Genomic DNA, 13,932 nt, shown 5'->3' with positions numbered 1-13,932 from the left:
TTTATAGTTCAAAATCAAAGAAGATTTTGATATTTATAGGAAATCTGGGTATAGTTTGAGTCCTTTTCTCTCTATTTGTTTCATGTCCAATTAATACCTCTACTTTTTTCTTTGACTAGTAATTACTTGGGAATTAAAGGTAACTCAATTGTAATTCCTTTTAAACTAAAATATGTTTAGTTTGAAGTGATATGAAGATGCAAGCTTGTTTTTAATGACACGAGTCTCTTTTGAAATTGCAGATAAGAAGAATGTAAAGGTAATTATCTTAATTACAGTTGTTATCGGAATAGTAGTTATCGTCGGTGTTGGAGTCTGCACATACTTATATTGTAAGAGGATGGGGATTAAACAGAGAAGAAATAAAATCAGTGCAGAATTTGCATATTCAAATATGCTAGGAGACAACCCAGATTTGTAAATTTTCAATTTTGAGATGATATCAATTGCTACAAGCAACTTTGAGATGGGAATAAGCTTGGGCAAGGTGTTTTGGGCCAGTTTTCAAGGTATTAGTTGTTTTACTAGATTTCATTATCTTCTTAATTTTACTCCCTTAAAAGTAGGCAAATTAGAATTGCCCACTTATAAATGAAAATTAGCTTTAAAAACACCCAACTTGAACTAACAAAACTAATTTTGTGAAGGGGTTTATTGTAAAAATTGATTATTTTAAATAGATTGATGTTTGTTTCTAGGGAATATTACCAAATGGACAAAAAATAGCTGTAAAATGACTTTCAACAAGCTCTGGACAAGGTGTGGAGGAGTTCAAGAATGAGGTTGTGGTGATTTCAAAACTTCAACATAGGAATCTTATTAGACTTATGTTCTGCTACATTGAAAGAGATGAAAAGATGTTGATATATGAATTTCTGCCCAATAAAAGTTTGGAATCCTTTATTTTCGGTAAAACTTTCTCAATTCTTTTTGGTTAATTATTTTTTTCAATTTTTAATAGTAATTTCTTTAGTACCATAAATGGAATTCCAAGATTTCTGAGGATGGTTTAATGTTTTGATTTTAGCTCCTGAACAAGATAGTAATAAGCAATCAAAATATAAATTAATGTCTGACATTTTGTATTATATAGGCTATTTTGATTTATCTAACTCATTAATTATGTGAATTTTGAAATGCCTCTTCATATTCTTGAAAAAAAAAAAAAAAGGTCTCTTTGATTATTGAATTTTTAAATAAGGAAGGTGTGCCTAACTCTCCAAATTAATGAGTGATGCAATTAATAGAACTCATGTTATTCAATTTTCATTCATTAAACTAAAATTACTTGTTTTATTTGATTTCTTGATAAGATCCAACTAAACGGGCACTCTCAGATTGGAAAAAGCAGCTCAAAATTATTGAAGGGATTGGTCGAGGGATTCTTTATCTTCATAGAGATTTTAGATTAAGAGTTATCCATAGAGATCTAAAGGCAAGCAACATTTTGTTGGATGAAGATCTGAATCCTAAAATTTCAGACTTTGGAATGGCAAGAATTTTTGGAGCCAATGAACTTCAAGCAAATACCATAAGGGTTGTTGGGACATAGTAGTAATACTCCTTTAATAACTATTATAATAATTATTCCTATTCCTATTGAGTTATTATTATTTTTAGAAGTAGTAATTAATAGTTACTTAAAGAAAGCAAAGAATACCTCCAAGTGATAAGCAGAGAGTTTTTTTGTTTTTCTTGCTAGCCTAGTCTCAATCTTGGTAAGGTTTGTAGTCTTCAATCCCAATTCTTTTATATTTCAGTCTCTAAACACTTAGAATTTGTTTCTTGCACGACGAAATCTAGCGGCTACATGTCCCGAGTATGCAATGGACGGATTATTTTCTGAAAAATCGGATGTATTCAGTTTTGGAGTATTGCTACTAGAGATTGTGAGTGGGAAAAGGAATGCTAATTTTCAATATCACGAATCTTGGAGCCTTTCGCGATATGTAAGTGTATACAAACTAATTTTATTTACTTTATTTGAGCAAATTAAAAATGTCAATCATTTTCAAGTAATTATTACATCTTTTTATGTATATATATTTAATTGATACATGCATGGAAATTATGGAATGAAGGCGAGGTGGTGGCACTGATTGATTCGACCTTATCTAAACCATCTTTCACAGAAGAAATTTTGAAGTGTATTCATGTGGGACTATTGTGTGTGCAAGATTTTGCCAACGACAGACCTAGTGTGTTGACCATAATTTTGATGCTTACTCGTGAAATTACAAGCCTTCCTACTCCAAAGCAACCTGCATTTGCTGAAAGACAGATAGCTTCAGGTTCATATTCATCTCTAGATAGCAATATGGCATGTTCTATAAACAATGTCACTATTACATGTTGTGAAGGAAGATAGTGTGCGAATTTAAGTATTTCTTATATGTTATTGAAGAAAAAACAGAAAAAAAAAAAGTCCTCATCCCAAAGATTTGGAGAATGAATCCAACATAATGAGATCCACTATGTATGAGTAGACTCAAATAATGTATTGTATTGCGCAGACATGATTTTACGTTGAATTTATTGCCAGTGAGTTGTATGGTGTTGTTAGTGTACGTTGGTGGAATTTCTCTTGGAATCTGACTAAGACTTGGCTATGTTCGGTAACACTTCTGAAGTCTAAAGTTTGGAAACATCTAAAGTCTGGAAACTAGAAATCATACTTTAGAAGTTCATTCAGCGTCCCTCATCGCTAGTACAAAACTTCTCAATTTTCGTTCTGAAATCTTAAATCTGAAACGAAATAAACGGTAATAAAACTTTTGAAGTCTGAATTTTAAAGGTGGACTATCCCCATTCTGACTTCAAATGTATTACCAAACACACTTAAAACAATTTGACGTTGCTGAATTTCCTTTACGCTCCTCAACAATTGGTATTAGACCTATTTCAACAACTAATATGTTTTTGTTTTAATGTTGCAAAACACTAACCTCTGACCGCATGTTGGAAGGTGTAAGGTTGTGACTGCCATGATACTCTTATGCTCCAATGTGCACAACCTTAATTTGGTTCATGTCCACACTAAGAGACATTGAACACATAGGCTTATAAGACCCACTATTAAATAAACTTGGTGTTAGTCTTAATTAAACCCTAAAGTGTTGGGTGCCACATGTCATACGACTAGATACCTAGACTTGTGGGACCACTATTTTAATGCAATCCAAATTTCTATAACCAAGAGTGGAGGCCAATCTTAAATGTGGAGCATGTGAGATCCACTATATAATAATTATTGCAGTAAATTCAAGAGAGGTCGTCCCATGTATAGCTATTCAAGTGGGACCCTAAGAAATATGGAGATGCCTATTAGAGCTGTACCATGGATGGAGCTAGCGTGGAGCTGGTGGGGGCACTTGCCTCCATAGAAGTTTGAGACAATCCTATATTTTCAATTAATTACATGTCCCATTTGTACTCATTCCCTCACATCTCTTCCCATTTGCCCCCACACCCTCACCTCCCTCTAATTTTTGCCCCGCCTCCCTCCTCTTCAATTTTTTGTTGATGACATTGCCTCTTGACTGGGCCTTCTCATATATTAATTGGAAATGACTTAAATATCATTTTCTTTAACTTCTACTAAAAACTTTTAAATTTCTCCTTAAAACCATTCATCTTCAAGTTCTTCAACCATACAACTAATCATAATTTGCCATACTAGAAGAAAATCCTGGCTCTGCCCTGAGCCGTACCATTTATGTGGTCCACATTACGGGACCCACTTTGTGTTTAAAAGCTTTTGAAGATCCATATGGGAAAAATTCCAAACTTTAAACCTTATATAGTAATAAAAAATGATGTTTTTTTAAAGAAAAAAAAATATTTAAAACACGTCTTGTACCTTAGATGATTAAAACAATAAAAAGCCTTGAAAAAATCACATTTCTTTGAAGAAGGAAAAAAATTTTATTTGTTTCATAAATAAAAATGAAATAAAATCCAGTGTAAACAAGTCGAAATCCAATATATAAATTTATAATCAAACATATAGAATCGAGAGATTGTAAGCTAAAGAAAAATAATCCTCTACATATCTGAATGAATTCTTGTTCCTTCAAATAGATGAATAAGAGACACTTATATTTTACATAGTTCTTCTTCATAATTTCTCAAAAGAATTCTCTCAAGATCAGGAGAAATATCTCAAGATTTAAACTTATCCTCCTCTCTTTAGAAGAGAAAATTATCTAAAATAATTTGAAAAAAAATAAATCCTTCTCAAACAAGAGTCCCTCTCTTCAATTTATAGATATCATAGAGGGAAGAGAATTACAAACACAGTCTTTCCTAAAAATAAAATAAAAAAAGCAAATTGCTAAATAAAGTCCAAAAATGGCCATATGTACAAAGTGAATGAGCTCTCTCCAAAAACATGGGAAATTACAATATTTAAGTGAACTAGAGATCTGTAGTCGAAAGATATCACTATATAACAATATAACGATTTAGGCCCAATTACTTATTTAAATAATGATTTAGATAAAGGTTTTGCTTCTTCGTCACATACAATGCTCATAGAATGCGAATAATCCATAATGGGGTCTAATTTCAAGACAAAAAACTTGAACATGATCCGTGATATGAGCCATTTTGACATATAACACCTCCTCTTAGATAAGGGGACGGATCATGGGACCTATGTAAAAACAATGATTATTCAGAATGTGAGTTAGAGGTTTTGGATTGAGCTGATTTTTTGTGAGGATGGTCTCTATGATGAGAAGATCATTCTCACAAAAAATCAACTCAATATGAAACTTGTAAGTCTATCAAAAGTGGTTTACAAATTATTGATAAAAAATCGATGGTCCACATTCTAAATCACTTTTGATGGGGTAAGAAGTTTCAGATTGGATTGATTTTTTTTTTCTTTTCAGGATGATCTTTTCATCATAGAGATCATCCACAAAAAACATCAGCTCAATCCAAAACCTCTAACCCATATTTTGAAAATTTATTATGATTACATTGCTTTTACACATGTTTTTACATATGCCCCACCCCTTCGATAAATAATTATGTTGCAACCTTTTAAGGTACTTTGAGAACCACAAAATCATATTTAGGATTAAATCAAGTTGTCAGGAGTTAGTCAGTTATGTAACTACTTGTAGTTGCCTTCTCTATTTATCAAGTATCTACAAAGATCAATGTGATTCGGTTAACTTCATTTCAAACGCCATTGTTGTCTTTGGTATTTCAACTATATTGAAAAGTATTTCATGGTATCAAAGCCATGGCCAGCTCCGATCTTGTGATTAGGACGGCCATGATCCTACACAATACATGTCCTCTGTTCTCAATATATCTTCCCATGATATTTGCATCTCCTTCAGCTAACCTTCTTTTGTTTATCCCAAATAATAAATCTATTTTCAAGCACATGTACCACCGTTGGATCCTCCCTTATCATAGGCTGAAGCATTGTGTCACATCAACCACCTTCCTTTGTAGACTAATGATTTTTTTTCTCGAAAATTTTCACTCAGTCAATACTCGGTTGATGTGGCAAGGGCACTGAACCATAGATTCTTTTCCTGGTGTAACCTGAATAAAAAGATCTATGGATCCATGTCCTTACCACGTCGACTGAGTGAAAATTTTCGAGTCAGAAAATCACAGCTCTTCTTTGTAATCTCTTGTTGGTAGTTTAATAAACAAGTTCCATGCACCATTACATTTTTTTTTGTTTCAAATCATCCACCTTCCTATGCAACACCACATCAAGATTCCAATAAATTTCTTCAACAACCCCTCCAACCTAAATAAGCTTCAAACTCTATTTGGTTTGTTTTGTTGGTTCATTAACCCTTTATTCCTTTGGTCACTGGGTTGACAACAACCATAAGTACCGTCCTCTAAGAAGACCTCAAAATTCTATCTTTTCGGACTTGACATTTCCGAATCTAAATCTTGCCATTACAATTGAGCCCAAAAAGCAACCCATTAGTTTTGTTGTGCCCACTTCAACTACAAACTTAAGGCCCATCAACTTCTGATTTTGCCTACTTGTAAGTGTCCAATCCATTAATCGTCAAAACCCTTTTCTTTAGTCCATATAATAATATCCCCGATCATCTTTTTCTCTTTTCTTAAAAAAAAAAAACATTTTTTTCAGTATTACTTATGGGTATGACAAGAAAATCAAAAGCCCATTGGCTTAAGATGAACCCAATCTCTTTAAATTGAGGCCCAAAAGATGCCTTATTTGTCTCAAGCCTGCTGGGTTGAGACCAACTTGATAATTCTGTCTATTTTGAATCTCTAAATCTGTTAGGAACCAGCTCACCTGGACCAATTGAGGTCCATTCTCTTTTTCTAGACCCAATAGAGGTCATGGTTGATGATCAAGCCCACAATATAATCCGACATTGAGCCCGTTTAATGGTCCATTGGAGATCACTTGATTATCTAATCGTTTCTGGATTAACATCCGTCCGATTTCAGTCTGGCCTAAACTAATCTCGGCCCATTTAAGTTGAGTGAAATGCTCCTCATCTTTTATATGCATAGACATAGCATATATTTTTCTCAGACAACAATTGACAATCAGGTTCGTCAACACATTGGTGGTGATATCCAACAAGTACAATTGATGATATTGATATTATGTGATCAATCATACTTTCCTCATTCAAAAGAGCACTCGATTGAGAGAGGGTACGTGTTAGAGAAATAGTTATGTTGTTACCTTTTAAGGTACATTGAGAACCACCGAATCATATTTAGGATTAAATCTAGTGGCCAGGGTGGTGAATCAGTTATCTTGTAGTTGTCTTATCTATTTATCAAGTATCTACAAAAGATCAATGTGATTCGGCTAACTTCATTTCAAACACCATTGTTGTCTTTAGTAATTCAACTATATTGAGAGTCTTTCACGTGTAAATTAAGTTTGAAAAAAAGAAAGAAAAGAGAGGGAGGATGTGGTTTGAGGGTAAAAAAAACTCAAACCAAAAATAAAGGGGTTGTTTGGAAGTCTCCTCCATATAACTTTGAAAAAAAAAAGGAAAAATTATTAAAAAATAACAATTTATTTATTAAAAAATAATGATTTTTAATTTTTTTAAAGAGTAACAAACCGGCTATTTTGAGGTTGCCAATTTTACCCCTCCTAAAATATGCTCTTGATTAGCCTCTTTTCACCGTGGCAGTCAAACCATCTGGTTCAAGGACATGTTTTCAATTTTTAAAACTAATTATTTTAAAAAATAATCAACACATCCAGTTTAAGGACATGTTTTCAATTTTACCTATCCCAAAATCATCATTTGAACGACATCTTTTCAATTTTTTATTTAACAAAAACGCAGAAGTTCAAGTCCAATGGTCACTAATGAACTCTTTTAAGGGAATTGACTCTCCATTAGGTCCAAAATATACCCTTGAACAATATGTTTAAAATTTTTTATTCTGAAAATCTGAAGGTTCATGTCCAATGGTCACTAACAGCTTTTTGTTTTTGTTGAAAACATTCACTTCTAATGCATGGTTGGGGGTAAGCATGCAATGGCGAAGCAAGGAAGGGCCCCTAATTTTTTTTTTTACTTTAGACCTCGCTACACAAGTTGGTCCTTATTTGAGATGAGCGCCCACCAATGTTTTCACTTTAACGACATGTGTCCCTTGACAATATTCACCCTTTGTTGACCCACAAAAAGCACACAAGTACCCTCATTTTCAACCAGTAACGAAAAAAAAAAAGACAAGAATTTTTTTTACCTTCCTTATACTAGTCATTTCAACCAGTACGAACCTTCCAACTCGAAAACAACATCCATTTACTGAAAGACATATTGTCAGATTTATCTCTAGAGAGCCATAACACATGTTCTATCAGCAATGTCACTAGTACATCTTTTGAAGGTAGATAACATTTTATGTATTTCTTAATTTTATGTTGACGAGGAGTCATAGTCAACTCTTGAAAGCCAGTGTAGTAAGTATTTTCTTCATTGGTCATTTAGTGTTATAGATCGAAGATTAGGTCTAAATCTTTGCTATTATTAGTATGTCATTCTTCGTTCGTCACTTGCCATCACAAATTGTTGGTATGAATTATAATCACAATTGAAAAACTCTACCGAGTTAAAAAAAATAATAATAATGATGTGAGGAAGGATATTGGATAGTTTAAATTTTTGTTGAAATGGATGGTATTTAGAAAGAAAAAATTTACTAATTTAATTATTAATTATCTTCTGAAAGATAGGGCGTACTTAATATTCTCCCTTTTCATATCGAATACTAACAATGTTATTACTAGAGTGGGATTTTAGAGAATGCACCGACACGATATATTCCCACTGGTCCACGTGTACTAAACGACATCTCAAAATTACAAAAACTATCCACTTTATGCCCGTTTGAATGCCCTTCAATACAAATCGGCCAATGAGAATGTGTGGTCTCATGCAGTCTCCAAAATTGCACTCGTACGACCAACACATCAGGGGCCAAAATTTTGACCATCTCTTCTGCATTTTTAATTGCATACCAAGAAAAAAGAAGAAGAAGGCTGATTTGTCTATAGTACTATCACAATATGAAAAAAGTCCAAATTTGATAGTCTTTGGCCGTCAAATTTCATAAAATACGACTGATCAAAAGGTCGAATTGGCATCGAATTTTTCATTGTCAATTTTTTTTTCGACAGGTTGAATCTATCAAATTAATGAAGGAAGAGAGAAATTCAACAGCTCTAAGCTATCAAATCTAGGAACATCAAGAATTTCAACGGTCCTAGACTGTCAAAATTCAATTTCTAAAATTTGTGGGCCTTGGCCCGTAATTTTTTCTGTAGAATTTTCCATTTTTCACATAGTGTACTTCCATGCTTTGAAAATTTTAAAACGAATTTTCACAATGATAAGATGGAGAATGAACAATGATGTCTTCTCCCTCTTTCTTGTCTACAATTACATATTTGCTCCTTCTACTACTACGACGAAACGAGACCCACTTAAAAACTCTTTGATTATTAAGTCATACATGATTTTAGTAGAGCAAATGTTTGAGAGAATTGAAATTGCATTCCTTTACTTTGGATGACCTCTTATTTATAAATTCTCTTTCTCTCGTTCATTGGAATTCTTTCCACATTCATCCTTATCCCTTTATTAGAAGTGTTGGAGAATTGTCATGTATTCAATCCGATTTCTTGGTGATCTATTAACGATCCGTTTGACCCGATTAATTGGTAATGTGTGGGGGTTTCCCCACCTTTTCTATGACCCGTTTGATCTGAGAATTTGGGCCCATTTTGGTTTGGGTTTTGATCCGACCCATTTTTAAATTTTCTTTTTACCCTAAGTAAATAAAGGGTATTTTTAGGGTTCATTCTTAACGTGTAAGAGAAAGCCACTAGAGAGAGATGGTGAAAAGGGGTGTAACAGGGGATTAGGGTTTTTGACGAACTTCGTAAAATCTTGTTGAAGATAGTGAATTGATCATCACTACCCGTGGACATATGCATCTTACCGAACCATGTAAATCATGTCTTCTGTTTTCTATTTTTTTTCTATTTTCGTTTGCATTCAATTTCTTGTTCGTTGTTCATTTTATTTGTTGCATGCTTTTACACAACAAGAAGTAATATAATTTTTAATCATGATTACTTCAAAATACGGGTATTGAGTAGTTGTTTATACCATGTGGTGCCCTAATTATTCACACAAATTTCAAACAAATGATTACTTATATGACGAATGAAGTTTACGTAGCAATTAAGCCTAAGCACAGTATTATTGGACTAAGCATTTGTGACCATAAATATCAAAGTCAAAGTCAAGAATGATGAATTGAAAGTGATTTTAGTGGAGGAGCTTGGAAGGAAACGTATCAAGAACTTCAAGCACCTCAACTTTGATTTCTTAGTCAATTCTTTTTGTATTACCTACCAAATTCACTTTCACATTTACATTAGGAGACATAAAATATGACATATACATAGTATCAGTTAAATTGAATCAAAGACTTGTAGCTATCCTAACGATTTCGTTCACACCACAGCTATATTTCCTTCCCCATCATCTCATTCTCAAGAACAAGATATTTTGATGCAAATGGGTATTGGATACAGAAGAGTAAGTCTTTTCCTTTCATCTATATTGTTTACGTATTTGCTTGTATCACGATCTTGCTTTGCGATAAACCATATATCATCGACCCAATCGATCACTGATGGAGAAACATTAACGTCGGTAGGCGAAGTTTTTGAATTAGGCTTCTTTAGTCCTGGAAATTCTAGTAATCGTTACGTTGGAATGTGGTACATGAAAATCTCTGATCGAAAAGTAGTATGGGTCGCTAATAGAGAGAAACCACTAAGTGATTTCTCTGGAGTTTTAACGATTAGTAGGGATGGAAATCTCGTGCTTATGGATGGGAGACAAAACCCTATATGGTCCACAAATGTTACTTTTTCATCCAATAATTCAATAGCACAACTCTTAGATGATGGAAATCTTGTTTTAAATACAAATAATTCACAACAAACCAATTACTTATGGCAGAGCTTCGATCACCCCACGGATACGTTCTTGCAGAATATGAAGATCGGATTGAACACTAAAACCAACAAAACAAATTTCCTAACTTCATGGAAAAGCAACGATGATCCATCACCCGGAAATTTCATTTTCGGTGTCGGTCATCCACAAATACCACAGGCTTTTGTTTGGAACGGATCGGTTCCGTATTGGAGAAGTGGGGAATGGAATGGGTCTACCCTAATTGGCGTGCCAGGAATGAATTCAATTTATTTTAATGGTTTTCAGTACCTCCCCGATAATCAAGGTGGGGTATATTTTTCATTTTCGCTGTACAACAACACGCAGGTTTTATGTCTCACTATGGGTTCTTCAGGAATTCTTCACCAAATAATTTGGAATGAAGGGGTCAAGAAATGGACTGAAGATTGGAGGACACCTGAGGATCAATGTGATTTTTATGGTAAGTGTGGACCTTTCGGGACATGTAACATGGTTAAATCACCGATGTGTAGCTGTCTGCAAGGATTTCAACCCAATGTTATTGAGGAATGGGAAAAGGGGAATTGGAGTGGAGGGTGTGTTAGAAGAACACAATTGCAGTGTGAGAAAAATAATACAAATTTAAATGAGGGGAAAGGAGATGAGTTTTTCAAGTTGGAAGGTTTTAAATTGCCAGATTTTTCGAATTACTTGAATGTCAACAATGAAACCCAATGCAAAGATGAGTGCTTTAGAAATTGTTCGTGTCTAGCATATGCGTTTGTTGAAGGAATTGATTGTCTAGTTTGGGGAGGTGATCTGATCGATATTCGGGAGTTTACCATTGGTGGAGAGAATCTTTTCCTTCGCCTTGCGCACTCAGAATTTGGTAAGTTACATATCCCTCTCATGAAGAGTTCACCTCGCACATGTTCCAACAGAATGGGTGCCTACGTTTACAAGAACGGAATCATTGAAGAGTACACCCTTCTTGAGGCCATGGTGTTGGATGGTCCTCTCTATTTCTGCACTCAAACCTTCAGGACCATATAACGCTGTGAGCGAAAGGAGGATGCATTCATCAAGGGAACACAATTCATAGTTAGAACTATGTATTAATCCAATTTACTATTCTGTTTTCAACTACTCCCACTTTACAATTTTTATTTTGGATTCTTTGGGGACTCTGAGACAAACTTGTTCCGAGATGTTATGGGTTGAAATGATTTTTTTTTTTTTTTTTTGGTCGATATTAAGAAAGTTGTATATACATTTTGTCCGCTTCGCTTACTAATTATTTTTTTATACAGGGGGAAAGAAACTTAAGACATACATCGTTGTACTCATAACCATTGCTGGATTAATAATCGTGAGCGCCTTAGCATTCATTTTGTATTGGTTGAAGGTAAAACAAAGAGGTTAGTGCTTCGTTAGTCTTTTAGTGAGTCCATTAAAGTTCCTAAATCATACCTTCATTTGTTCGAGATTATCAAATTTTCAATGCTCATTTTCTAATTCAGGGAAAAAGAAAGAGTTGCAAGAGATTACTGATTCAGGTAAAATTATAGAGTCTCCACAGGCAATTTTGTTGAAAGGTCATGCAGAGGGAAGCGAAAACACAGAACTACCATTATTTGACTTTGGGACCATAAAAATCGCTACAAACTACTTTGCGAATAAACTTGGGGAGGGGGGATTTGGTCCTGTTTATAAGGTAATCTTTAATTTTTAAAATGTAAGAAATGGATCGGTTTGAATATGAAGAATTAATTCCTTCCATGATTGTGTTTTTTTCAGGGTACGCTACAAGATGGACAAGAAATAGCAGTGAAAAGACTATCGAGAAACTCCGGACAAGGCATTGAAGAGTTTAAGAATGAACTTAAGTTGGTATCTAAACTCCAACATAGGAACCTTGTTAGGCTTCTCGGCTTCTGCATTGATGGGGAAGAGAAGATTTTAGTCTATGAGTACATGCCTCATAAAAGTTTGGATGCCTTTCTCTTTGGTTAGTATACCCAAATACTCTCTTAAAGATATATATTGACCTTAGTTTTAATAAAAAATATTGTGCGAATTTGAAGAATTTTAAATAGTTCAAAATGCATATTTTGACTAATTAAACCAAGAATCTAGAATACAAACCTATTGATGTTACATATATCGCTATATCATTTAATTTATACTTGTAAAACATACCTACATGTGGACATCATATTGTAATTAGTATGTGTCTCAGATCCAACAAGAAGAGTGTTGCTAGATTGGGGTAAACGCTTCAACATTGTTGATGGTATCGCTCGGGGGCTTCTTTATCTTCATCGTGATTCTCGGCTAAAAGTGATTCATCGAGATTTGAAGGCCAGCAACATTCTTTTGGATGAGGATATGAACCCTAAAATTTCAGACTTTGGCATGGCTAGGATATTTGGAGGGAAGCAAACACTAGCAAATACAAATAGAGTTGTTGGAACATAGTAAGTTTCATTTCATAAATAAAACCTGTTTTATTTGTCCTTCTTACCTTAATAATTTGATTAATTATAACTTGTTTACGATCAACTGCAGTGGCTATATGTCCCCAGAGTATGCCATGGAAGGTACATTTTCCGAGAAATCTGACGTCTTTAGCTTTGGAGTCTTACTATTAGAGATTGTGAGCAGTAAGAGGAATACAAGCTTCTATCAGCATGAACAATCTTTAAACCTTTTAGGATATGTAAGCGTATTTCAATTTATTCTATTTTATATAATTTACAATCTGATTTTTTCTTATAATTTTCAAGTTGGAATACTTGTTATTCTTTTCAGGCATGGAGATTGTGGAATGAAGACAAGGCATGTGAGTTGATGGATCCATCATTGGTTGACTCATATTCTCCATTAGAATTGATGAGATGCATTCATGTGGGACTACTTTGTGTGCAAGAACATGCAATTGATAGGCCAAACATGTCTACAATAGTTTTCATGCTTGGCAGTGAGACAACCCTTCCAACCCCAAAGCAACCTGCATTTACTTTCGAGAGAACACATGTGAGCTCTGATTTGTCTGCAAATGTAAGTAGTATCTCGATAAATACTGTTACGATAACGACAGTTGGAGGACGATAACTTGGTGGTGCTCTTGACTTCCTTAATTACGTAGTTTTCTTGACATAAGTAGTTGTAATTTTATAGTGTTCTGATGCCATTTTCTGTGTACAGAGCACACTAAAGTTGGCAAAATTTCTTTCCAAAGTGACATAGTCCATTCCTGGTCCCTCTAATTTGGCAAAATTTCTGTCCAATTATAGATTATCCTTATATGGGCCGTAAGAGCAACGTTTATTGTATCCTTACATGGATTCACATTGTTGAGTTATTTAAGAAAATAACATGTGTTGTTAACTCATGATAATAATATTATAATTTTGATTAATTAGTTTTACAATTCATTAAA

General features: G+C 34.0%; 1 protein-coding gene and 1 pseudogene across 2 annotated transcripts; both read left to right on the top strand.

Moving 5' to 3' along the window:
• The first annotated feature begins 340 nt into the window (after positions 1-340).
• Positions 341-2,368, top strand: LOC147387401 (G-type lectin S-receptor-like serine/threonine-protein kinase SD1-13; annotated as a pseudogene).
• Positions 2,369-9,920: 7,552 nt separating this feature from the next.
• LOC147387400 (G-type lectin S-receptor-like serine/threonine-protein kinase B120) lies at positions 9,921-13,932 on the top strand. Of its 2 annotated transcripts, none has more exons than XM_086420419.1 (7): positions 9,921-11,379; positions 11,801-11,908; positions 12,011-12,204; positions 12,288-12,498; positions 12,718-12,967; positions 13,059-13,209; positions 13,302-13,932. In XM_086420419.1, exons 1-7 carry the CDS (start codon positions 10,077-10,079, stop codon positions 13,602-13,604), a joined length of 2,520 nt encoding a protein of 839 aa, XP_086276545.1. In that variant the 5' UTR covers positions 9,921-10,076; the 3' UTR covers positions 13,605-13,932. The 2 variants fall into 2 exon arrangements, with proteins under 2 accessions (XP_086276545.1, XP_086276546.1); XM_086420420.1 differs by having other exon boundaries at positions 9,926-11,379; positions 12,730-12,967.

The sequence above is a fragment of the Akebia trifoliata genome, chromosome 13 (genome assembly GCF_017979445.1).
Source record: "Akebia trifoliata isolate Shusen 1 chromosome 13, ASM1797944v1, whole genome shotgun sequence".
NCBI classification, from domain to species: Eukaryota; Viridiplantae; Streptophyta; class Magnoliopsida; order Ranunculales; family Lardizabalaceae; genus Akebia; species Akebia trifoliata.
The sequence above is the reverse complement of the archived record's forward strand: the minus strand, read 5'-3'. Positions and strand labels throughout refer to the sequence as shown.